At 45.9% G+C, this 27,076-nt stretch overlaps 1 protein-coding gene across 1 annotated transcript in view; it reads left to right on the plus strand.

Moving 5' to 3' along the window:
* Nucleotides 1-27,076, plus strand: part of MFSD4A (major facilitator superfamily domain containing 4A) — a 79,949-nt gene that overhangs the window by 49,407 nt on the left and 3,466 nt on the right. The window contains exons 6-9 of the mRNA XM_066600172.1: nucleotides 1,836-2,009; nucleotides 12,436-12,583; nucleotides 18,875-18,945; nucleotides 22,361-22,481. Of these exons, the coding sequence (XP_066456269.1) occupies nucleotides 1,836-2,009; nucleotides 12,436-12,583; nucleotides 18,875-18,945; nucleotides 22,361-22,481 (514 nt within the window). The remainder of the gene's footprint in view (nucleotides 1-1,835; nucleotides 2,010-12,435; nucleotides 12,584-18,874; nucleotides 18,946-22,360; nucleotides 22,482-27,076) is intronic.

A 27,076-nucleotide genomic window follows, 5' to 3' on the forward strand; every position in this document is an offset into this window, starting at 1 on the left:
ATTCTCTTCTGCCCACCTCATGATATTTCGCACCTCAGTCTGAAGGGGCTTAGCTTGAGTGTCACCATGCTTCTTGATCTAGAGGACTACAATCCTTTTGTCTGACCTAACCTTTACCGCCTTCCTCTTGCTTACAAAGTGAGTCAGAGAAAGCCTGATTGCCCGAAGCTTTCTCAGATTGAAAGATCGATTCTTCTCCTGGGAGGTCCAAATCTCTTGTACTGTGTCCTCCTCCAAATTGGTGCCCCAACCTGGTTGGGATACATACATAGTCAATAGGATCCAAAGAGGTTGAACCATAGCTCTCCTGTCCATCAAGTTGCTCCACTAATAAAGGGAGAGATGGGTCCAGTAAGACAAGGTGCACTTCTTGTTCAATCCCTTGGGGAAATGGTTCCAATGGCTAAAGACCTTCTCCTGAAGAAGTCGAAAATACTAACGGGACCATAGCACATAGCTCTCATCAGAGTTCTGATCGTCATTGTTTTGGGAACAGACAGAAAATTGGCAGCTGCTATTAATTTCCTCTTTTTCAAATGGGTTAACAATATTGTTATGTGAGTGAAGTTTACAATAAGCTCCAGAATTTTCCCTCTGTCTCTTGCAGGGTATCTGATTTGTCCCAGTTTATCATCCAACCTAATTGTTGGAAGAAAAGAACTCTGTAGTTACACAAATTTAATGTGTTAATACCTCCTTTGAGGTTGCTAGCAGTTGCCAATCATCGATTAAGGACAATAGACCATCCATGAACCCTGAGAGCTGCTGCTACCGCTTATAACATCTAGAAAGAATTGGTCCTTTCTCCAGGTGTTTCCATTCAGTCATCATTGCGTTACTCAAAGCATTGTCCACTTTGAAGAACCTAGGTCCCCTAGAGGTGGACTCCAATGTTTCCCCAAAATCAACATCCCTGGTCCCTTGACCGTATGAATCTTGAAATTTTTTTTATTTTTTTTTCTTTCTATCGGGAAATATAACTTCCCCTTCACGTCCTCCTCTTCAGAGGAGAAAGAAGAATAACTTTCATCCAGGATCTGGAACTCCTCGTCAGAAAGTGGTTGTCTCCTGTATTTGGGACACTTAGAATGCTGGGAAAAGGAGTCCCTGAATTCCTGCATTGACTCTTGGACAGAATCTTTTCATCAGATCACTATGTCTTGGATAGTGGGTTGTCCTATCAACTCCCATGGGCAATACCCTGGAAAGAGAGGGCTAATTGAATAAAAAAGAGCATAAAGCAGAATCTTGATAAAACACATGGGGGAACACAAACGCATGGCTTCTAGGGCGCAATGCCTAAGTGAGTGAAGTTGCCCTCAATCAAAATGGTGCCATACTTAGCTAGACACCAAATTCCAACCGACAAAGGAACTGTTTGCTGGAACCAGTGGCTGCACCCCAAACAGGACTGACAGCCACATGGTAGGTGAATAAAATGTAGACAATAAAGGAGGATAACATTCATCTATCCCTCTTACAGGACAGAAAAACACTAAGTTCACAGGGACAATTCCCCATCATTTGTGCTGCTGGCGGACGTAAGGGAAATTGCTTCTTCAGTATTTATCTTTTTTTGTTTTAAGACATTTTTCTAGTAAACATGAAGGAACACTCCAGGTAAAACTAATAGTCCAGTGCAGAGCCCGAGGGAGAAGGTAGAAGACAGCTTTCGTGCACTACCATCTCAAGCCCTGCACTAGAAGTGGCACTGTGTATCAGTTGTGCTAGGAGTGTCCCTTTAAGTGAAAAGCATAAGCACCCGAATCCTACTGCAAATACTCTTAATAATAATTAATAATAATCATCATATAATATGCTTGTATTTTTCACAGGGTGAATTCTCTGGCTTTATCTACAGTTATGCTGTGGAGGAACCACTGTCATTGGCTCATAAGACAGCCGGATATCTGCCCAGCCTCTTCTGGGCATGTATCACCCTGGGAAGACTCATTTCCATACCTGTCTCCTACAAAGTGCCTCCACGGTCCATGCTTTTTATTAACCTTGTAAGTTTCCCCACCACAGAGGTGATCATTTGTTTTTGACCACCAAGTCATGGATGTATACTGAAGGAATATATTTTTCATGCAAACAAAAAGTTCAGTGACAAAGGTCTATTCTATGTACCTATCTATACCCCCCCCCCCCTTTCCCACCAAAAGATCACACATTTTGGTTGCAAACTTCCCATGTGACATATAACATTAAAAGTAGTAATAGAAGTCTATCACACACAATATTATGTCGGTCTTTCCAGCAACCATGTGAGCAGCTCTGTGTCCAGTTTGTTAATGGAAAGACCATATTTCTCTCTCTGAGCATGAAATCTTAGCAATATCTCCGGCACCAGGCACCAATCAGCAGCTAAAACGAGCCAGTTAGGTGTATGTAAGCAAACTGTTGTCACTGTCATCAGATGTATGCAGTGTTTATACTGTACTTGTTAGGTCAGAAGTTGTGGTTTTGATTGAAAGGTGAAACAACCTAAACAGACTTTCGCCATCTTTTTACAGCCCTCATTGAGAGCATTATAAGGTAGTGCATGTCACACTGATTACACTGCTGTGTGGATCTGTGCAGTAGTTTGGGAGAATCTTGCCTTTTATCATTAGCGGCACTTGCAGAGAGGACTACTTAAAGTAGTCCTGGATATTCATGGGATACAGGACAGCACCACCCACCCTGCCTTCCAGCCATTGATTGACTGCTGTCTGCCTACTAATGTTCATTCATTTGCTGGAGGACGGAGTGGCTGTAGTTAGCTGCAGCTCATTAATATGCAGGACTAATTCTGTGTCTGTCTGCTACTAATAAGAAAAAGTTTCTCCCAAACTACTACATAGATACACACAGCAGACATATTACTGCAATCAGTGTGAACAACACTCCCTTGTAGTGGTTTTAGTGAGTAGAACTGCAAATCTTTCTATTTAGATTTTCTCTCCCCTCCTGGTTTTGGCTCACAAAAAACTGAACACAAAAACTGTCATGTGAGATGGAGGAGCAGAGCCGTGCGCGTGTGAGACGGAGGAGCATGTGATCAGTCGCCTGTGTGGAAGGAGTCCTGGGTGTGCGGGACTCTGCTGTGTTGGTTGTGATCCCTGTTGTATGGAATGAAGAATGTATGTAGCAGTGCTGTGTGTGTGATATGCATGTACCAGAGATGTGTGTGTGTGTGTGTGTGTGTGTGTGTGTGTGTGTGTGTGAGACATGGGCATGTAGCAGAGCTGAGTGTGTGTATGACGTGCATGCAGCAGAACTGTGTGACACGCATGTGTAGCAGAGCTCTGTAACGTGCATGTAGCAGAACTGTGTTTGTGACGTGCATGTAGCAGAGCTGTGTGGCGCAACCAGAAACTCTGGTACTGTAATTTCATAATAATTACTAGTATTTACTATTGGCCAGGATACTTACAGCACTTGGTCCTTAATGGGTTAAATAACAGAAACCTGTACTCATCACTTTCTCATTGACCAATGACACAGATGCTGCTGGACAGATGTGAACATCTGCCTGAGCAACAGGATTCCATTGCCCCAGGATTTGAGCCAATTGGCTGCTGTTACCAGCTGAATCCAAGGGTAGAATTGATAAAAAGTATGTGGTCCTTTAGGACTGAAACACTCTGGTCTTTAAGGAGTTAAGGGGCAGCTGTGGGGTAAGGGAGTGTCTGCAGCCAAATTTTCTAGGAGACCACCCTGCAATTCCTGCCCCCCCTTCTATATTACTATTGTTTGCATTGCTGATGTGTGTCACATGGGGAAAGGGAAAACCACATACAAATGTCACGGGAATAGCCCCCAACCAACCAGGGGTCAAAGGCGCAGCTCAGCACTAATGAAAATCCTATGAGGATCCGGCATCCATAGATGTCTCTTATTTGGTGTGGAATCTGTGTCAAATATCCATGGTTAAATGCGTGGGTGCCTCATGCAAATTTCAGCCATGTGAAAAGAACTGTAAAAAACTACACATACTATAGAATTACTGTCTCCGATACAAGACTACACCCTGTGCACCTTCCATGTCTGCCAGTGATGACTTCTCTATACAGTCACGGTTACAGTAAGGCAACCAAATCTAAATCACCGCATACTATTAGATAACAGAAGATCATCACTATTAGTAAGTAGATACCAAAAAAGTTGACTCTAAGGTACAACCCGGGAACATATAAAAGCCTTATACTCAACCTTTTTGCCTTTTTGGTATCTATTGTCCACACGTCCAACTTTAACACCTTAAAACTCTAGGACGTACATTTACGTCATGGAGGTTCGGAGTTTGTATGAAGTCAATCCCACTCCGTAGAATGCGGACGATGGCTGATTATTACAGCCGACATCCACCGGCAACAGTTCCAATGAGCACTCACTGATCGGACCTGCTAACCCTTTAAATGCCATCAATTCTGACATTTAAATGTGTCGATCAATGTTCAGGGGTCCATGAGATCATGGGGTGCCTTAGTGTTACCATGGCAGCCAGGGGTCTTCCGAAAATGCCCACGGCTGCCATTGCAGATCACCACAGGCATGACTTGATAGCTTGCCTGTCAGATCATGGTATAATATAATACTATGGTATTACATCATACTCCAGGAACGATCAAATCACCGCAAGTTTTTTAGTTTACCAGAACTAACAAAAAATGTAGAAATCGATTTTAAAAAAACGTTATTAATTGTTAAAAAAAACTAAAGATAATAGTTTTAAAAGAAAACCCTTTTGCCAAATTCATAATAAATAAAAATCTAACTAAAAAAATCCCCAAAACATATTTGGTATCACTGGGTCCATAAAAGTTTGACTCATCAAACTAATGCCTTATTTACGCAGCATGGTGAACATTGTAAGGAAAAAAAGAAAAATACCAGAATTGCACTTTTTTGGCCACCCCGTCTCCAAGAAAATGTAATAAAAAGCTATCAAAAAGTCTTACGTACTCCAAAATGGTACTAATAGAAACTACAGGATGTCTCACTAAAAACGAGCCCTCGCACAATTATGTCAATGGAAAAATAAAGTTATGGCTGTCAGAAGTTGGCAGCAAAAATGTCATTTTTTTTCCCCAAAGATATTTTATATTTGAAAAGTAGTACAGCAAAAAAAAAACTAAATAATTTGGTACCGTAGTAATCGTACTGACCCATAGAATAGATTATCATGTGATATTTATTTTTGCAGTGTGTACATCGTAAACACAAGACCCCCAAAGATCACAAAATTTAGTTTTCCCCATGACATCATGACAGCATACGCTGGAGGTTGCTCACCTGCTGACCTGAAGGGACAGGAAGAGGCAGAGTATAAAAAGAACCTCCCCTCCACCAACACCAGTGTTTTTCCTGTCCCTTCAGGACAGCAACGGCAGAGCTCCAGCGACGCTGTCCCATGCCGGAGGAGGACTTACTGGCGAAGCGGCGGCGTTTTTCTTCGGGCAGCCCCGGCAACCCCAGTGGGAAGGACCCCATCTGGGCGCTTTCCGGGGACTGCGTGGGCCGGGGTCCAAGTACGGGCTGCCGGCACCACTGCGGCCGTCATTTCAGGCGGCGGCCGCCATCTCCGGGTCCAGGGCCGACAGGAGCGCTCCAGGAATACAGCGCGGTGACATCAGACGCTCCGCAAAGGGGGTGTGGCCTGCGAAGGGGGCGGGGCCTGGCGCGGCCGGCGCGGAATTTAAAAATCTGCTGCCCCTGCATCAGCTGGTGGTGTTTCCCCACGCTAAGGAACGATCCTAAGTACAGGAAACATTCCTGCAAGACGTAAGATGTCGGCCAGAGAGGACCCAGAGACCCTCCAAACTGTAAGTGGTCCGGTGGACCAACCTACACCTGCACTACATACACTTCCCGACTAACAGAGTTTCCCTTGTCTTACAGGACAGGGATACTCAAAAACCGCAGGAGGCTAGACGAAGGAGTAAAAAATGTCCAGTATGTCTAACCAAACTCGACGACTCCTGCACAAAAACGTTATGTGCTACCTGTTCCGCAAAAGTTATGCAGGAGGAAAAAACTTCCCTTATGGCCGAAATTCGTTCAGTCGTCCGGGAAGAAGTGCAGTCCTCCCTCTCGGACCTCCAACCTGGGCCTTCCAGGGTTACACGCAGGTCGGTTCCGGCGGTGTCTGAGTCCGACTCCGACATAGCGGAAAATATGGATTTTGACGGGGAAGTGACGCAGGAGGACAAAAAATATCTTTTCTCTACCTCCGACATGGATCAACTGCTAAAAGCTGTACGCAGAACCATGCAGGTGGAGGAAGACGTGCAGCAACCCCGCACAGTCCAGGAGGATATGTTCGCGGGGTTACTCCCGCAACGGCCACGCTCAAGCAGCTGATTCTAAATGAGTGGGAGAGCGTGGATCAGGCTCCGCTAATCCCTAGGGAATTCAAAGAACGCCTTTAATTTCCGGGAGATGAGGTGTCCTTTTTGGACGAGATACCAAAAGTCGATGCGGCAATTGCCATGGTATCCAGAAAGTCCGGATTACCCTTTGAGGATACGTCCCACTTAAAGGACCCGTTGGACCATAAGGTGGACACAACCATGCGTAAAGCCTGGTCTACCTCCGGTCTGATCATGAAATCCAACATCGCGGCCACTTCCGTGGCTCGTTCCATGGCAATCTGGTTGGACCAATTCGCAGCCCTAGTCGACCAAAAAGCCCCTAGGGAGGAGTTCGCAAGTGGCATCCCTCTGCTACGGATGGCAACAGGGTTTCTGGCGGATGCTTCAATGGAAACAGTCCGCTTCGGAGCCCGCATGGCAGCACTATCGAACACCGCCAGAAGGGCAGTGTGGGTAAAAGAGTGGTCGGGGGACTCAGCTTCCAAAAATAGGCTATGTACCCTACCGTTCCGGGCCGGGCGCATATTTGGACCAGACCTGGATCGTCTGCTGGAGAAAGCAGCTGACAAGAGTCACGGACTACCTGCCACCAGACCACCCAAGAGACCCTTCACTCCTCATCCCTCGTCCACGTACGCCGGGAAGGGGAAGACCGGAAGATGGTCTTATCCAAAGGGCGGAAGGGGGAAGACTTTAACTTTTGTCCCTCAGCCCATACTTTTGGGCCCGGTAGTGGGTAGACTGGCTCGCTGTTCCAATAGCTGGCGTAGTATTACAACTAACGAGTGGGTACTGCACCTAGTGGCGGAGGGGTACAGGATCGAGCTACTATCCCGCCCCCCGGACAGATTTATGATAACCCCAACCCAGTCTCCAGGCCTAGAACAGGCTCTGTTGGAGGGTGTACGGAGCCTGCAGGGTCTCGGCGCGGTTATCCCGGTCCCCAAGAAGGAACAGGGAAAAGGTTTCTATTCCCCCCTCTTTCTGGTTCCCAAACCAGATGGCTCCCACCGCACCATTATCAATCTCAAACAACTGAATAGATTCATTGAATGTAGGAAATTCAAAATGGAAACCATTAGAACTGCAACTCCTCTAATTGCCAGAGATAACGTAATGGCTACAATAGACCTTTAAGGATGCCTATTTTCACATCCCTATTTACGCCAACTCACAAAAGTTCCTGAGGTTTGCGCTGAGGGTGGAGGGGGAAATCTGCCACTTTCAGTTCGTCTGCATCCCATTTGGAATCTCCTCGGCTCCGCGAATTTTTTCCAAGGTCGTGATAGAAATGGTGGCCTTCTTACGAAATCAGGGTGTCATGATCATCCCCTACTTGGACGACTTCCTATTGGTGGCAGATTCCCCGTCTACTCTGAGATCACACTTGGAGTCCACATTGCAATTATTTAAGGAGCTTGGCTGGATTATTAACGAGTCAAAATCCAACATGGAGCCAGAAACCAGGAAGAAATTCCTGGGTGTCATCCTGGATTCCAGTCTACAAAATTCGTCCCTTCCTCCCCTAAGAAAACATCTTATCATAAAGGAATGTTCCAACCTCTATAAAAAACATAGGGTAACGATAAGAGACGCAATGCGGATCCTGGGACTAATGACTTCGTGCATCGGCGTGGTCCCCTGGGCCCAGTTCCATAGTCGCGGACTCCAGTCACTAATTCTCCAGAATTGGGACAAGTTGCAGGCTTCGCTTGATCAGACAATCCCTATTTCTGCGGAAGCCAGAGCTTCACTCCGTTGGTGGGTGTCGTCGGACAACCTGTCTCCGGCATCCGATTGGAATTTGGACCCGGCAGTAATAATCACGACCGATGCCAGCGCCAAAGGGTGGGGGGCCCACTTTGAAGGCGGTTATGTACAGGGGGCCTGGGACGTTCACGAGAAAGCTAGCTCATCGAACTTTAGGGAGCTTAAAGCGGTATGGAAATCCCTGCGTAGCCTGCAAACACGGTTAGTGGCGAAGCATGTGAGGATCTTCTCAGACAATATGACAACAGTATCACTCATTCGCCACCAGGGTACCACCAGGAATCCTCCACTACAACGACTGGCGGGGCGGATCCTTCAATGGGCGGAAGGCACAACAAAGTCCCTATCGGCCTTTCATATAAAAGGAGCCGAGAACTCAGCCGCGGACTTTTTAAGCAGAAGGAAAGTGGACCCAGGAGAGTGGGAACTCCATCCAGAGGTGTTCAGCCTTCTTGTGGAGAAGTGGGGGGTACCAGAAGTAGACCTCTTTGCGTCAAGCGCAAACACCAAATGCTGGCTTTTCTTTTCCAGAGGTGCAGAGAAACAGGCCTTGGGCACGGACGCTCTCTCTCACCCCTGGGATTGGGACCTAGCGTATGCCTTTCCCCCTCTGCCACTAATACCGCTCCTGCTAAGGAAATTACTGCAGTCAACCCTAACAGTAATTTTTGTAGCACCATATTGGCCCAAAAGACTGTGGTTCCCCCTCCTGAGATCCCTGTCAGTGGGAGAGCCCTTCCACCTTCCAACAAGACCAAACCTACTGTCGCAGGGCCCTCTTCTTTACCCGGAAGTTCACAAGTTCAGGCTTACGGCCTGGAGCTTGAGCGGGTAAAGTTCCTAGGGAAGGGTCTTTCCCCTAATGTTATTTCCACCATTAGCGAGAGCCTTAAACCCTCGACACACGAAATCTACTCCAAAGTCTGGAAAAAATTTTCGGAGTGGTTAGGCCAGGACATCCAGCAGCTGGACCAGCCAGACGTCCGTAAAATCTTAGATTTTCTCCAGGCGGGCCTGGATAAAGGTTTGAGTCCGAATACCCTCAAAGTCCAAATTACGGCCTTGGGGGCATTCTTCGATCTCGCGCTGGCGGAGCACAGGTGGATTAGGAGATTTCTTAGAGGGGCGAGCAGATTACATCCATTCACACGGCCCACGGCACCACCCTGGGATCTGACCATAGTCCTTCAGGCCTTCTGCGACCCCCCCCCCCCCCCCCCATTCGAACCGATTACGGATCTATCCATCGCCTGGCTGACGTACAAGGTAGCCCTGCTTGTGGCAGTTACGTCGGCCAGACGCGTGGGGGAAATCCAGGCCCTCTCACGAAGGGCCCCATATATGACAATCCACCCAGACAAAATAGTTTTTTCTTTAGACCCGCCCTTCCAGCCTAAAGTATTGTCAGATTTCCACAAGGGCCAACCAATAGTTATTCCAGCCTTTTGCCAAAATTTCAAAAATGGAAAAGAACAAAAGCTCCATAATATAGACGTCAAAAGAGTGGTACTAGCGTACCTTGAGGCAACGGAAAGTTTCAGGAAGTCTGACAAACTTTTCGTTCAATTTCAGGGGCAGGCTAAAGGAAAGGCCGCTTCTAAAGATGCGATCGCCAGGTGGCTCAGGAGAGCCATCCAGGAGGCTTACAAGGCCAAGGGCATCCCCCCTCCAGAAGGATTGAAGGCCCACTCAACGAGAGCGGTGGCATCCTCTTGGGCAGAGAGAGCGCACGCGTCGATTGAGCAAATCTGTAACGCAGCCACATGGACTTCAGGCCATACTTTCATTAAACATTATAGGCTGGACTTTAAATATAGTCAGGACGCATCCTTCGGTAGGAAGGTGCTCCAAGCCGTAATCCCTCCCTAAAAAGCCCATGCCACTTATTTGGTATTCCTCCAGCGTATGCTGTCATGATGTCATGGGGAAAACGGGAATTTTTTCTTACCGATAATTCCCTTTCTGGAAGACATCATGACAGCATACGGGCTTTCCCCCCCCCCCCCCCCCCCCTACCAACATGGTTACCCTAGTTTGTCCAACACATGAGGTAATGTGTATGCTTTGACTTTGTTTTCTGAGGTGTGTGATGTCAATAAAAACACACCTTCTGGTTAAATAGCTGGTCACTGTGGTCATTTGGAACGCACTGGTGTTGGTGGAGGGCAGGTTCTTTTTATACTCTGCCTCTTCCTGTCCCTTCAGGTCAGCAGGTGAGCAACCTCCAGCGTATGCTGTCATGATGTCTTCCAGAAAGGGAATTATCGGTAAGAAAAAATTCCCGTTTTTTTTCCATTTCACTCAACTGCAGAAGATGGCGGCAGAAAAAAATTGAAAAAAATGAAATATCTTAGAAAAAAAATTATAGTACAGCAAAAAAACTACATAAGTTTCGTATCACAGTAATCGTACTGACCCGTAGAATAAAGTTATGTCATTTTTGTTGACGTGGGTACGCCATAGAAACAAGATGCACCGAAAGATGGTGGAATTCCGTTTTTTGTTTTTTTTTCATTTTACTCCACAGTACATTATATGGTAAATTAAATAGGACCATTGAAAAATAAAACTCGTCCCGCAAAAACAACCCTCTGACATCTACGTCGATGATTAAATAAAAGAGTTATGATTTTTTTTTTTTTAAACTGGGGAGGAAAAAACGAAAATGAACAAAAAAAAGGAGGGGGGCATGTCCTTAAGGGGTTAAAGTTGTGATGGTTATGGAAGCTGGCTGCACCTACTATACAGAAAAGACTGTGCTTTCGGCTACATGCAAACAGCTGAATGCAATATTGCAATGCGCTAGTTAGATAAATATATATATCCAGTTTGTGACTGCCAATGTTTTCAACAGTCAGGGACTTGCAGTAACATTACAACAAATAACAGGTATGAGGGGGGTTGCAGTTGTCAGTTCGTGACGTCACTGTTCCATACACCAGCATAAATACATGGCGGATTGATAACACTGGACAAGTGTATAGTACCTCGGGTTCTCCGGAATGGTGGAGGCTCGGTGAAACTTTACTAGTGACTTTTCAGCATGATACAACAAACTTCAGCAGCCAGAGTTTACAGTGCAGGAAAATTAGTACTTATTCAGAAAAACTTTACATGAAAGTCAATGGCCACAGAATGGCAGTAATGATCACCCCACTCCCATAGACTTCAGCACGCGTGGGTGTAAGTTAAAGGTGTACCACTATACGGTGATCCAGACTTCAGACGGGCGCATAGGAATTATAAAACAGACTTAGAATTATCTTTAAAGATTTGGTAGACTTCTGCACTGATGATGTTGTAGAAAACATATTGTCACTTGAAGAGGTAGTTACTTACAAAGGCTCTATTGGGATAGGACTTTGGGGGGAAAACATTTAGGCTCACTTACTCCCATGCACTTCATATACAGTTAAGCAGTCTGTCTTCCTCCTCCATCTTCATCGGCACAAGAGCTGATGGTGCCCTCATGCGCCTCTGTGGTAGCAAACCCTCAGATGGTAGATGGAGCTCCGACCTCACTCATTCTGGAACCCAAACACTCATACTTATAGATTCATCCACATCATGTCACAAGACACAGTAAGATAGATACATTCAGCAGCAAAGCTGACAGGCAATGATATTAATGGAGTTAACCCTTTAGACGCTGCAGCTGTGCAACTCATACCGAAATTTTGACATGAGAGTTTTGCACAGTGTATCCACATAAGACAAACATATATGACAATTATGAAGGGGTCTAGAATGATGTTCTGGGACACTACACTATCAGACCGAGTTTCTCGCACTTGTCAATGTGCGTTTTACCTTCAGATGCGTGGAAGTTTTCAGGCAAAACAGCCTTGAATCACTTCTGGGAAACTGCAATCTTCTGGCACTTGCTTCATGTGCGTCGGAGGATCGGCAAGTGTTTCCCATTGATTTAAATGGGAAACAACACATTACACTTGCGTGAACATGGTACGGCATGCAATGTGTTTGACTGTCCCATTGAAAACAATGGGCGATGCGTTCCCAGGGGTGCGAAAAAATACAACATGCAGCTATCTTTTGCCCCACAGCATTGCTCTGAGGGGGAGAAAAAAAATGGAGTTCATATTCACGCTCGTGTGAATGTAGCCTCCAAGAATCCAATCTACACATCCTATGAAGGATGCAGTCCACACGGCCTCCTTTCCTCAGTTCCGGTTGCTCTGCTTCCTTTTCTGTTCTGTCCACATTACTAGAAGGTAAGAAATCATTGGTGTTAATGGTGTGCGCCACAAAGTAATGACATTGTAAAGCTTGTTTTCACTCTCCCCAGGTTGGAGTGACCGCTACCTTGCTGCTGCTGCTGCTCTCACGGAACAGTGTCCCTGGTCTCTTCGTTGGTACATCTTTCCTCGGTCTGTTTCTCAGTAGTGTTTTCCCCAGCATGTTGGCCTACACCGAAAATATGCTAAACTACAAAGGTGAGTGGCACGGTGGTGGTCTGCACTATACTGATGGGGTCATCCTGTCTGATCTAGGTTAGCTTACACAAAAGTGGGGAGGTCAGAATGAAGTTCAGGCATCCTGCATAAAGTTAATATCAGTACCTCTCACTGCCTACTACCGGCCCAAGAAAACCAAGTCATGGATTCGGTATAAACTTGTTGCAATGTCTTTTGTTTTTTTTTTTACTGCTACCTTTATATTATGATAACTTTTACATCTTTCTTTAATGTCTGTTGCCTAGTTGGTTCAATTTTTGTAATTGGGATGTTTGGTGAATCCACTAGGGCTTTGGACCCCGTGTTTTTTTTTTTTTCATTTTCGATTTATCCCCCCCACTTTTGGAATGAATCATAACTCTTTTATTTATTCATCAACGTAGCTGTCTGCGGTCTTGTTTTTTATGGGACAAGTTGTATTTTTCAATTGTACTATTTAAAGTACTTAAAAACGTAAAAAAAAAAAATTTAAGTGGCGTCAAATGGAAAGAGAAATTTCGCAATCTTTTGGGTAGGGGTGGGGGGCATCTTGTTTCTACAGCATATACAGTTCAGCAAAACTGATATAATAACTTTATTGTGTGGTTCAGTATGATTGTGATGATACAAAATTCATAATGTTTTTTTTTTTTTTGCTGTACTATTTTAAAAAAAATAAAATCTTTTGGGGAAAAAATAGTTATTTTCTACCCCCATTTTCTGACAGCCATAACTTTTTTATTATTCCATTGACATACTTGTGTAATGCCTCATTTCTTGTGAGATGTCTTGTAGTTTTTTTATTGGTACCGTCTTATGGGCATACGGCATTTTGATTGATTTTTATAAATCACTAAAGACTAAAAAACCCAATTTTGATGATGTATATTTTTTGTTTTTGATACAATTCGCCGTACAGATAAAGCATTACTTTGATTGATAGATTAGACTTTTACAGATTAAGTGATTATTCACATGAGCGTATATCGGGAGCCAATGACAGTGGCAGGAGAAGGGAGGTGGGAGGGAGTTTAGCAGCATGACTGCTAAACTCCCTCCCCCTTCTCTTCTCCTCTCTCCTCCCCTCTGGCTGTTTGCAATGGGAAGAAGGCGATGGGGGCGGAACTAAGCTCCACGGTGCCCCTCCGATTTTTGGCTGTGGACAAGGGGCAGGGGCTTAACTGCATCCCCATCCCGCGCCTTCCAATTGTGAACAGCTGAAGGGGGGGAGAGAGGAGATGAGCAAGCGAGGGGGAGGGAAGGGGTAGAAAGCTTAGCAGAACTAAGTTGTCTCCCTCTGCCCAACTGCATGTATGCCAAGCCTGTGCATCACATGGTAGCGTATATAAGACGGCAGTGAAAATGCCGGCTGATATACGCTCTTGTGAATAAGCCCTCAGCTATGCCAAATATATTATTTTCAATATGAAATATTTTTTGTGTAAATATGGGAAAAGGTGGGCTGTTTACAACTTTTATTACCCTTTTATTTAAACAATTAATTAAGCTTTGATAGCTGATCACAACTGTTGCAGGCAGGTGTCCCCTATCAAAGACAGCCGACACCCTCACTAAACAAAGGAGGATCAACCCCCAATCCTGCCCCAAACCTCCATGATGCAACTGTACATCCTGGAACGTTAAGAGGTTAAAGATATTGGGGAGAATTTATTAAAGGAATTGTTATCACCAGTATTCTGGCAGCTTTTCTCCCCTTCTCCAGTGTAAGGGCTTATTTACATGAGTGTTTTCATGGCTGGCCAACATACGCTTCCATCTGAGCAGTTCCCCCTTTCCCTCCCCCTCACTGGCTCTCTGTCTCTCTGCTCCACTCCGGCGTTTGCAATGGGTGAGGGCGGAGCTTAGCTCCGCCCCCGTCCTGCCAACTCCCATTGCAAAGAGCCGGAGGGGAGGAGAGAAGCAGACAGACTGTGAGGAGGAGGGAAAGGAGGTACTGCTCAGATGGAAGCGTATATAGGCTGCCTGTGAGAACGCCAGCCGATGCATGCTTGTGTAAATAGGCCCTAAAGATGCAACAAAGTTATCAAATGTCACATGATGCTGATAAGTTTGTTACATCTACAAATGTGGAGTCACTTTGTAAATTACCCAGCTACTGGAGTGAGACTGAAACAAATTTTGCAGCTTTTAAAAAAAATAAAAAAAAATTGTTTATTGTGTGTCAGTACAATTACAGTGATACCAAATATATGTAGTTTTCTTAATGTTGTAATACTATAAAAAAATTAAATACTTGCTTTCTCACATCATTTTTTCACCACTAGAACTTTTTTTATATTTCCATTGATGGAACAATGTTAGGCCTTGTTTTTTGTGGGTGACCTGTAGTTTTTATTGGTACCATGTTGGGGTACATGGGACTTTTTGATTGCTTTCTATTCAATTTTTTTGCGGAGACTAGGTGACCAAAAAAACCATTTTTTTCTGACAGCGTTCAACATGTGGGTTAAATAATATGATATTTTAAAGGGGCTGTCCGGCCATAAACATTAGGTCTCATTACTTCTGTTTGCCAATTTCCATGCACTTTGTAATATACATTGTGCATGGAAAATGAAGCAAACAGAAGTTTTGGACTTACCTGAAGGGATGCCCCCCCCCCTTGTGTTGCTCCTCCGTCGTCCCTGGTTACCACAAGAATCTTTCTTCTTGTCGGCCCAGCTCTTGTCGGCGCGGGAACGAGCCCCTTCTCATCCGCGCATGCGCAGTTCTTCTCTCTGCAGCCGGGACCGATATACGATCTTCTTGTGTGCAGGGGGGGGGGGAGGATGGAAGAGCCTCAGAGCAGGAACTGAGCTCCCGCCCCCTCTGCCTCCTCTCCGCCCCTCTGCACTATTTGCAATGGGGAGAGCCGAGATGGGGGCGGGGCTAATTCGGAAACCTTAGCCCCGCCCCCGTCCCGCCTCTCCTCATTGAAAATAGTGCAGAGGGGCGGAAAGGAGGCAGAGAGGGGGCGGGAGCTCAGTTCCTGCTCTGAGGCTCTTCCATCCTCCCCCCCCAACCCCCCCCCCCTGCACACAAGAAGATCGTATATCGGTCCCGGCTGCAGAGAGAAGAACTGCGCATGCGCGGATGAGAAGGGGCTCGTTCCCGCGCCGACAAGAGCTGCTGTGGCCCGACAAGAAGAGAAGATTCTTGTGGTAACCAGGGACGACGGAGGAGCAACACAGGGGGGGGGGGGCATCCCTTCAGGTAAGTCCAAAACTTCTGCTTGCTTCATTTTCCATGCACAATGTATATTACAAAGTGCATGGAAATTGGCAAACAGAAGTAATGAGACCTAATGTTTATGGCCGGACAACCCCTTTAAACAGGACTTTTATGGAAGCTGCGATACCAATTTAATGCAAAAAATGGGAAAAGTTTTTGGTTTTGAACTTATTTTTTTAACCCCTTAAGCACCAGGCTGTTTTGTACCTTAAGGACCAGACACTTTTTAGGGATTTTACCCATCTGGTGGTTTTAATGCCCTATTTTTTCCTTTAGCTACCAAAATAATTTTTGCTGCATTTTGTTTCCCGTGACATATAGGGCGATTTTATTTTAATATCTTTTTCACTGACTTTTTTTCCCCATTTTTCCCCAGTTTTATTGGGGGTAAAAAGTAGAGATGAGCGAACGTACTCGGTAAGGGCTATTTCGCAATCGAGCACCGTGATTTTCGAGTACTTCACTACTCGGGTGAAAAGTACTCGGGTGCGCTGTGGGTGAGCGGGGGGTTGCAGAGGGGAGTGGGGGGGAGAGGGAGAGAGAGAGAGAGGGCTCCTCCCTGTTCCCCGCTGCTACCCCCCACTCCCCTCTGCAACCCCCCGCCCCACAGCGCACCCGAGTACTTTTCACCCGAGTAGTGAAGTACACGAAAATCGCGGTGCTCGATTGCGAAATCGCCCTTACCGAGTACATTCGCTCATCTCTAGTAAAAAGCTAAAAAAATAGTGGTTTTTTTTTTTTGTTTTTTTTTAACATTTATAGTTTTTTGTTTTTTTTTAAATTAGTATATTTATGCTTAAATAAAGTATGGGTTCCTCATTTTGTTTCGGGTGTTTTGCTACAACGACTGTTTTGGTTGGTGTTGGCTTTGGGTTATTTTCTTTTTTATGTATATTTTTTTTATTTTATTCAGTAATTTTATTTTTACTTATTTATGTGATTTATTATTTTTTACCATCTATGCCCCCAATGACTTTATATAAGAACTCTGGGGGACATTCACATGGTTTTGTTTTATTTCACTTCACCAGTGTAGCTGGTTCATCCATAGGAGCCCCAGCTACAGGGAATACATCGCCCTGCAGTGACAATAGTCACTGGCAGAGCTGATTAGGGTCTGCTAGGACCCTGCAGCTCTGCTGTAACAGGGGGACCCAGCAGTTACATGACTGCCGTCTCGCGTAGTGGATGAAACACTTCTACTTTCACTTCTTTGTACATGGCGATCATTGATCACTATGTAGCCAGGAAAGGAGAAGGCAGAAGCAGTTTTGACTGGCAGCCGAGAACCCGACCTGCTCCTGCCTGATTGCAGAACAGGAACTTTAATCCTGTGCTGTATTTTTACTATTGGCCATAATTAAAGCCTCTTTCACATGGGTAACAGCGATATCGCTGTAAGAAAATCACAGAGAAATCGCATGTGTGTTCTGTGTGATATCGCTGCATTTTCTCGCGGCAATATTGCGTTTTTGTATCGCTACAAAGTCGCGTGACTTTGTAGTACTCTTTTGCTGGGATTTTTGGGTGGACTTGAAATACAAGCCCTATTCCGAAAATAAGCTCTGGTTGCATAAAAAAAAAAATATATATATACATCACCTAAGAGGCGCCATCAACTCCGCCGCTCGTCTCCTCTGCAGCTCCGGAACACTTGCTTGTAGTTTTCACCCAACGCTTCTTGGTCAGGGGTTCAAAAACCCTGCCTCCAGGAAGCGCTGGCTCTGATTGGCTGAGTTGCAGCACTCGGTTTATCGAGCGCTGCAGTGATTGGTTCTCATTTGCAGCCATTTAATGCAATGCCATAATTTTTTTTTCTCGCAATGTAGCAGCCTGCAAAACATTGCTAATGTAAAGCAACCCATTAGAAAGCATGGGCTTCATAAATGCATGCGATTTGTATCACACTTGCATCGCGAGAAAATCGCACGCTTTTGTGGCCCGTGTGAAAGTGACATAAAGCCCAGGACCAAGCGCTGTAAATTTACTGCTTGGTCCTTAAGGGTTTATTCTTACTTTTATTTTTTTAGGCCCTAAAGGAGAATTAAACGAGCAGTTGTCTGATCACATATACAGTTGTACTGCAATAACTAAGGCCGCCTGCAGACGAGCGGAAATCCCGGCGCGGGATTTCCCGCGGGATTTCCGCCGCTGAAAGTTTGCATAGGAGTGCATTAAAATACGCACTCCTATGCAGACGGCCGCGGTTTGGCCGCGCGAAATCTCGCGCGGCAAACAAACCGCGGCATGTCCTAATTTTCTGCGGGGCACGCACTCACCCGGCCGCCGGCTCCAGTCTGCGCATGCGCCGGCTGCGCGGCAGCCGGCACATGAAAGAGCCGGGGCCGCCAGGCGCGGGTGAGTACGCGCTCGTCCCTGCAGGCGCTCGGGTCGGGTCCCGCGGCGAGAATTCTCGCTGCCGGATCCGACCCGCTCGTCTGCAGGCGGCCTAAGGAGGTATTCCAGTTGTGGAGCAAATTTTCAGGAATTCCAGAGTTAAAGGTGTTTGTGCCATGTTTATGACTAGTGGCTTATGGGTATAAATCACACAGCCCTTACTTTCTTATCCTGTTTTCCATTTCTGATGTTTTCACACATCATTTTCCAAGATGGCTGCTGCATCCCTGCTGATATGCCACATGAAATTTTGCACAATTCCCTGCTGTATATTTCCTTCCTGTGCGCGTTCCCCCTTAGTGCTGCCCTGCTATTGGTCAGCAATCCCAAGGGCTGTAGAGAAAAAAGCTGTCCCTGGTCGTTCCTACTGAGCATGCCTGACCTACAGCACCAGAATGTCTACAGGATGGATGCAGCACAACCTGTGACTAAACACTTCTGAAGAGCCGGGAGAAGGTAACGGTTTATAGAGTTACAGACACAAAACCCAAAGCAGAACCGCATTGTAAACTTTAATAGCTCTTGATTATCATTCATTTGACAGCAGCTTAACGTAACCGGAATACCCAATTAGGTATTGCAGTATATTATACTATAACAGGTATCCTCTGTCATGTATGTATTTTATGTCAGCATAGTATTGACTTTTCTTTACATCTGCAGGATGTGCTACGACAATTCTTGTCACTTCTGCTGGGATGGGCGAGATGATTCTTCAGATTCTAGTAGGAATGGTAAGACATTGATATTGGGGAATGTTCTGTTCTGGGATGAGTAGTTCCACCCAGGCCTCATTCATGCTGACCGCTGGTCTTTCTAGTTGTTTTTTCTGCTTAACGCCATAAGGACCAACGCTGTAAATATACGGCACTTGGTCCTAGGCTATAATCCCTGCTGATACTAGATGTACGGCACAGGATTAAAGCCTCTGCTCCTGCAATTAAGCAAGAGCAGGTCAGCTGTCAGACACAGCCAAAGACTCAGAGGATAAGGGAAAAAATGCAGCAAAAATAATTTTGGTAGCTGAAGAAAATAAAATAGGGAGGTAAAACCACCACTTAAAATCCCTAAAAAGTGTCGTGTCATAACCCCGTAAGGACCAAAACACCCTTGTCCTTAAGGGGTTAAACAAAATGACCTTTCATTCTGGAATGCTTTTCTTAGTTCCCCTAATGGGATGTGTTCCTGTTCATGATAAGAAATATAGAAGTGTGCATGAACCCGTATTGCGAGCAGTAAGGTATAGCATTCACTACCCATTCAGTACCCAATGCTACTATTAGGGTACCCTCTCACAGGGCAGAATTGCTGCTGGCATCCCAAATGCAATACCAGCAGCAATTTCAAAGGAAATCCGCAGTGGTCGAATCCGCACCTAAATAGTGTCAGTTTTTAATCGCGGATTAGTTGTAGAATTAGACCTTTTACTTAAAGGGCTGAATTCCGCAACATCATTCCGCTGCATAAATAGTCAGACTGCGGATTTAGAATTCATCATGGAAAATTTCCACACCATGCAACGTATATTTGTGAAATCTCCTCTACATGGCTTCTACTGTAAGTGTATTTGTGCCCACGCACAATGCAAGGAATAGAACCAATTGATTTTAATGGTTTTGTTCACATAAGCATATTTTTCCTGTGCAAAAAAAACCCCAAAACAAGTAGCTTGCTTCATTTTCCTGCACATTTGTGCACCGAAACACCCTGCTCCTTAAGGGGTTAAACCAACATTATAAATTAAACGACTCATGCTAAAAAATTTAGTTTATTTTTAAAATTAGTATACTTACGCTAAAATAAATTACAGGAATGGGTTCCTCATTTTGTTTCAGACATTTTGATATACAATTTGCGTAGTCTAGGATTACGGGGCGCATTTGGTGACGGTTTTGCTTGGTGTCAGCGGTGTGTCATTTTTTTTTTAATAATAAAGACATGTTTTTATTTCATTCTGCCATTTTTTTTAAACTTATTTTTGTAATTTTATTTTTTTTAACATCTATGTCCCATATGTTGTCATATAAGTCCTCTGGGGGTCATTCACTATGACTTTTTTTTTTTTTCTATTTTGCACTGTAGCAGAAGCATCCCTAGGAGCCACAATTACAGGGGAAAAATGCCCCTATATTGACAATAGTTACTGGCAGAGCTGGTCAGGGTCTGCTAAGACCCTGCAGCTCTGACATGGCAGGGGACATCCAGCAGTCACATGATCGCCGGGTCAAATAGTGGAAGTGAGACTTCCACTTTCTCTCTTCACTGCATAGCATTATGTATCCTATAAAAGGAGAAGAAAAGCTGCTTCTGCCTTCTTAACCCGAGCACCGACCTGCTCCTGACACATTAAAAGAGCTTTATGCCTATATGTACATATCTTCAGAAAATTATTAGAGATGAGCGAGTATACTCGGTAAAGGCAATTGCCCGAGCGAGCATTGCCTTTAGCGAGTATCTCCCCCGCTCGAGACTGGAGGTTTGGGTGCCGGCGTGGGGGAGCGGTGAGTAGCGGCTGTCAGCAGGAGGGAGCGAGGGGGGGGGGGGGGGGAGAGAGGGAGAGAGAGATCTCCCGTCTGTTCCGCCCCGCAGCTGCGTGCCCGCTGCCGGCACCCGAACCTTCTTTCTCGAGCGGGGGAGATACTCGCTAAAGGCAATGCTCGTTTGAGCAATTGCCTTTAGCGAGTATACTTGCTCATCTATAAAAATTATCAGAAAAGGCTAAAAATCGGGACTTAGGGGTTTTACCCACTAGTGGTTTTTTTTTTAACGCTGCGATATCGCTGTGATTTTTTTATTTTTTTTCAATGGGACTTTCTAATGTTAAAATCGCATCGCACAAAAATCACAAGCTTGTGCGATGTGATCTTAACATTAGAAAGTCGCATTGACATTTGCATAAAAAAAAACGCAGCGATATCGCTGCGTTAAAAAACACGCTTGTGGGTAAAAGCCCTTAAGCTAGAATTTTATTTTATTTTTTTAAAGTAACAACCTATAAAGTACATCAATTAAACAGAAAGAAAAGAAAGTGCAGCCCTAAACCTTTATATACTTCGTGGAAGCAGGCCCACGAAGTGTTCACTTTTCCCTCAGAGTTGTGCCTGGTGAACCTGTCTGCATTTAGAGAACTGGAAACTATACACAATTGAACTTTGATTTCTCCTACAACTTGTTCTCTTAGATTGCAACTAAATAACTTAATTTATAAACTTTCACCCCTTTTTTACTCCCATGTGCTAGCAGTCAGTTTTGCGGTAGTTACAGTATATCTTAATTAAAGGTGGATTACCATTAAAGTATGCTGAAGGACATATACTGTAATTGTGCATCGGACCTGTCAGTATTATGTGAAATGACATAAAAATATGATGTTTTGAAAATACGCCAGAGAAAATAATAAAGAATGCTCAGCTACTCAAATAAGCAGAGCAGGAGATAAGCCGGGTAGGATTTTTCCTATATATTAGAGTACATGCTTGGGCTCACAGAAGTATATATGTATACTCTGATTTATTTACCTCCTCATATTTTGATGAAGCATCTGCTGTTTACCCTCTGCAGGCACAACGGGAAAATGAAATGCTTGAGGCCTGTGTAATACAAACGTATCGGTGCATTTTGCACACAATACACATTCCATAGAAACCATTAATTTCAATGCCTTTTTTCACAAAAGCATATTTTGCGCATGCTCCGTTTTCCTGCGTATTTGCACATGAAAATATGACATATTGCACGGATGCTTTTTTTTTTTTGTGCGCATAAAAGGTACAGTAAAACATGCACATGTAAATATCCAATGCCTACTTCGCAAGTACACAGCGCAACTGCACGTGTAAATGTGCTTCCACACGTGTAACAGCGGCCTATCAGGTTGGATCCTGTACAATCTGACATGTAGCTAGTTCTGCTGCTTGTGCAGATTGATGGGGTATACTGTGTTTCCCCAAAAGTAAGGCCTTAGTTTCAGGGAAACATTGTAACTGTACTATACCTGCTAATGGTGAAACATTCTTGCAAATGATAAGTCAACCCATATTAACCTATATCAGGGAAATGCACTTCTGCTTGTTTTAAGTTCCTATGGTATAATCCCACTGAAGAGCAGCAGCTACAGAGATAAATTGCTGTCTATTTCCTCCGCTGCAGGCTATCCAGACACAAGGCAGCTACAGCTTCCTGGTTTGTGGAGTCAGTGTTTCTATCCTGGCTCTGTCACTGTTCGTGGTGCTGCTTGTACTTGACAGTTTGCATCCCCGAAGCTTAGAAGGTAAGGAGATCAGGTTTGTATCAAGCCTTCCTGGCAGATAGCGCAAGGAGGGCGCAGAGACTTCGAGTAGCCTGCAGGTAACCATGAATACCGCTTTACACAAATGGCTACATCTGTTTCGTAGACCTTGATGTGTTGACACCGTGTAAGACAAATTTGTTGTAGGAGTTAAAAAATATATTTGTTTTACGCAGGTGAGTCTTAGTTTAGTGTACGTCGGGTGTTTATACAGTAGTAAGAGGTCTCTATTATTCTAGTAGAAGCAGTGCAAATATTTCAGGTTGCAAAAACATCCTGTGCCTGCAGCTCTTAGGCTGGTCTTACATAGAGATTGTGAATTCTGCGAGTGTTTGATCCGCTGTAGTACGCGGATCAATCAAGTGAATTGAATTACACTTTAGTGGGTCAGAATTGCATAATCCGCTTGCTGAAAATAAAATGCAGCATGTTCTATTGAATCCTGATATAGAGGCCATTGTTCTCTATGGTCACAGATATACCCACAGCCCATACACAATAACATTGTGGGTATCCGCGTCATCTCTAAGTGACGGCCTGGGAAATATTACCAAAAAAAAAAGGTGCATGCACATGACCGCCTACGTGAGTACGCAGTTATGCGCAGTACATTATGCGGCCGTAAACAGTGTTACAGCCGGGCTCACACATGAAATCTGCTGAGGGCCTCCACAAGCGGATTCCACATGCGGCCATATGAGCCTGGTCTTAGTCATCTATTGCAACTCATTTCACTCAATGAAATTTCATAATGTGGAGGATAAAAGCATCAGCAACATAAAAGCCTTTTTTCTTGTAATGCATTCTGTCAGCTCCAATTAGCTACACTTATTGTCTCATAGGAGCTAACATGCCAAATCTGGCATTGCGAGTCTTATACGTACCTCCCCTACTGTTACCCCATTGTGCTCTGTCAAAGCTGCTGCTGAGTGCATCTAGCACACTCCTGCCCCCCTTGTGTGTGTGATTTGTGGGAATCATAATGGATGTACCATGTAGCAGAGCTTTGTGGTGCATTGTGCCACCAGGAACACTGGTACTATAATTTCTTAAAAATTACTAGTCTATATATTTAGGGAACTAGTTACATAATGAATAAAGAACATCTCTCAAAGGAGTGGACTATACTGTACCATGTAGTGATTTTATATTACAGAATGGATGCTTTAAAAGTTTTTTTCCTGAAATTGGATGAAAGCACTTTTAATTTTAACCTTGAACACTAGGGACTACCTATTCTCTAGGTCAGGGGGGGGGGGGTCTCAACTGCCAGATCCCACCAATTTCACTTTCCAAAAAGTTAATAATGGGAAAGCCTATTTTATAAATGCCATCATTTATTTAAAAAAAACTTAAATTATAGAGTCTTCAATGGAGTTCTGTACATGAAAAGTGCTTATAAGGAAGGGGTTGTGCAAAAAAGAAGCAGAAAGTCTCCTTCAATCCCCTACAATACTGGTACAGATTGTTAGGTGGTCTCTGACTGGTCTTCGTTTACTGCCTGTTATCAGTGATGTGTCATACTGACATGGACCACTGCAGCCAATCACTGGCCACATTGATCAGTCATAATGTCATACTTAGTGGTCAAAACTAATAACACTATGTGAACGTTGAGATATGCAATATACCATAATATTGAATATTAAGTGTCTCAGCCGAGACAATTTTTTTTTTAAAAAAGGACCCACCACGGCATTCAACGGACTGCCCTGGGTCTGCCTTCTGGTGCCCCAGCACACTGATGTTGTCAGAGGAAATCAGTCACTTCCCCTGTGCAAGTACTGCACGGAAATTGTAGTACTAAAAGGTGGCCACCTAAATGGATGTTTGTCCATGTAATACATGGACGACTCAAGTCCATCAGAACAGGAAGTGCTCTTACAGACTAGTTCTCTGTGCTGGCTCATAGACGGAGATGCCAAGAGGAGACTCATTCCTTGAAGTCTATATAGAGAAGGGGTCCCCAACCACCGGGCCGCTGACCGGGGCCGGGCCGTTGGGTGTTTAGCGCCGGTCCGCGGCACCGCCAGGAACTTTTGCTCTAAACACAAGGCCCGCGGCCCGAATCCGGCCCGCTGCCTTGTGCTATGTGGCCCGCGGCGTGCCGACGCCGCTGACCACTGAAGCGATTACCAGCGGGGGGAGCCGCAGCTCCCCGCTGGTAATCGCGCTGTTCCCGGCTCACACACTGACGTCTGTGCAGCCAGATTCCCCTCCCCGAGTCCCCTGCTCCCTGCTCATTAGTTCCGCAGGAGAGGACTCGGGGAGAAAGCGTTCCGGGCTGCACACTGACGTCCGGGCAAGCAGAGAGAGAGCGACAACAGGGAGGAGGTAAGTATATGGGTTGGGTTGGGGGGGGGGGGGGGGGGCTACTTATTACAGGGGAAGGGGCTGCCTATTACTGGGGGGGTGGGGGCTGGTTATTGGTGGGGGTGGGGGCTGGTTATTACAGGGGAAGGGGCTGGTTATTACAGGGGAAGGGGCTGGTTATTACAGGGGAGGGGGGCTGCCTATTACTGGGGAGGGGGGCTGCCTATTACTGGGGGGGGCTGGTTATTACGGGGGGGGGGCGGGGCTGGTTACTACTGGGGGGGGCTGCGTATTACTGGGGGGGGGGGACCTGCTTATTACTGGGGGGGGACTACTTATTACAGGGGAAGGGGCTGCTTATTACTGGGGGGGGGGGGGCGGCTGGTTATCACTGGGGGTGGGGGTTACTTATTACAGGGGAAGGGGCTCCTGATTACTGGGGGGGGGGTCTGCCTATTACAGGGGGGGTCTGCTTATTACGGGGGAGGGGGGCTGGTTATTACTGGGGGGGTGGGGGCTACTTACTACTTGGGGGCTGCTTATTACTGGGGGGGGACCTGCTTATTACTAGGGGGGCTGCTTATTACTGGGGGGGGGCTACTTATTACAGGGGAAGGGGCTGCCTATTACTGGGGGGTGGGGGCTAGTTATTACAGGGGAAAGGGCTGCCTATTACAGGGGAAGGGGCTGCCTATTACTGGGGGGGCTGGTTATTACTGGGGGGTAGGGGCTACTTATTACAGGGGAAGGGGCTGCCTATTACTGGGGGGGCTGGTTATTACGGGGGGGGGGGCGGGGCTGGTTACTACTGGGGGGGCTGGTTATTACGGGGGGGGGGCGGGGGCTGGTTACTACTGGGGGGGGGCTGCTTATTACTGGGGGGGGCTGCTTATTACTGGGGGGGCGGCTGGTTATCACTGGGGGGGGGTGGGGGCTACTTATTACAGGGGAAGGGGCTGCTTATTACTAGGGGGGGGGGGGTGGCTGGTTATCACTGTGGGGTGGGGGCTACTTATTACAGGGGAAGGGGCTGCCGATTACTGGGGCGGGCTGCCTATTACAGGGGGGCTCTGCTTATTACGGGGGAAGGGGGCTGGTTATTACTGGGGGGGTGGGGGCTACTTACTACTGGGGGGCTGCTTATTTCTGGGGGGGGACCTGCTTATTACTAGGGGGGCTGCTTATTACTGGGGTGGGGGCTACTTATTACAGGGGGAGAGGCTGCTAATTACTGAGGGATGGGGGCTGTCTATTACTGGGGGGGGGGGGAGATAAATTATATGCTGCCCTATGTGTGTGCTGGGGAGGGGGGGGGGGTAGATTATATACTGCCCTATGTGTGTACTGCCAGGACATTCTAAATGTCATAATTAAATAAGAATGCACTAAACGCCAACCCCCTTTGTAACCCCGCCCCCTATAACCAAAGCCCCGCCCATGTCCCGCCCAACCCTGCCCGGCCTTGTAAAAATGGTCTTGCTTGAAGTCGGTCCCTGGTGCCAAAAAGGTTGGGGACCACTGATATAGAGCATCTGGACAGGAGACAACCCTTTGGAAGCATTAAAGGGGTTGTCCCGCGGCAGCAAGTGGGTCTATACACTTCTGTATGGCCATATTAATGCACTTTGTAATGTACATTGTGCATTAATTATGAGCCATACAGAAGTTATCAAAAGTTTTTCACTTACCTGTTCCGTTGCTGGCGTCCTCGTCTCCATGGTTGCCGTCTAATTTTCGCCGTCTAATGGCCAAATTAGACGCGCTTGCGCAGTCCGGGTCTTCTGCTTTTCTCAATGGGGCTCAGTGTAGCTCCGCCCCATCACGTGCCGATTCCAGCCAATCAGGAGGCTGGAATCGGCAATGGACCGCCCAGAAGCCCTGCGGTCCACCGAGGGAGAAGATGCCGGCGGCCATCTTCAGCAGGTAAGTAAGAAGTCACCGGAGCGCGGGGATTCAGGTAAGCGCTGTCCGGTGTTCTTCTTTAACCCCTGCATCGGGGTTGTCTCGCGCCGAACGGGGGGGGGGGGGGTTGAAAAAAAATAAAAAACCCGTTTCGGCGCGGGACAACCCCTTTAAACCTTATTTACTGTACTACTCCTTTAAGAGCAGCTCTCCATATAAGATGTTCTGCAGGCTACAAGGGTTAAACGATTGTGAATTTGTGAAGGAATAAGTGGAAATGCTTTGCCCCTGTGCTGTTTTCCGCTTGGCATCCTGCTTATACGCTACACTAGCCTTGTTTGCTGCATCTAGATCGTGTCTGT

This window comes from Eleutherodactylus coqui, chromosome 4, assembly GCF_035609145.1.
Source record: "Eleutherodactylus coqui strain aEleCoq1 chromosome 4, aEleCoq1.hap1, whole genome shotgun sequence".
Taxonomy (NCBI): Eukaryota; Metazoa; Chordata; class Amphibia; order Anura; family Eleutherodactylidae; genus Eleutherodactylus; species Eleutherodactylus coqui.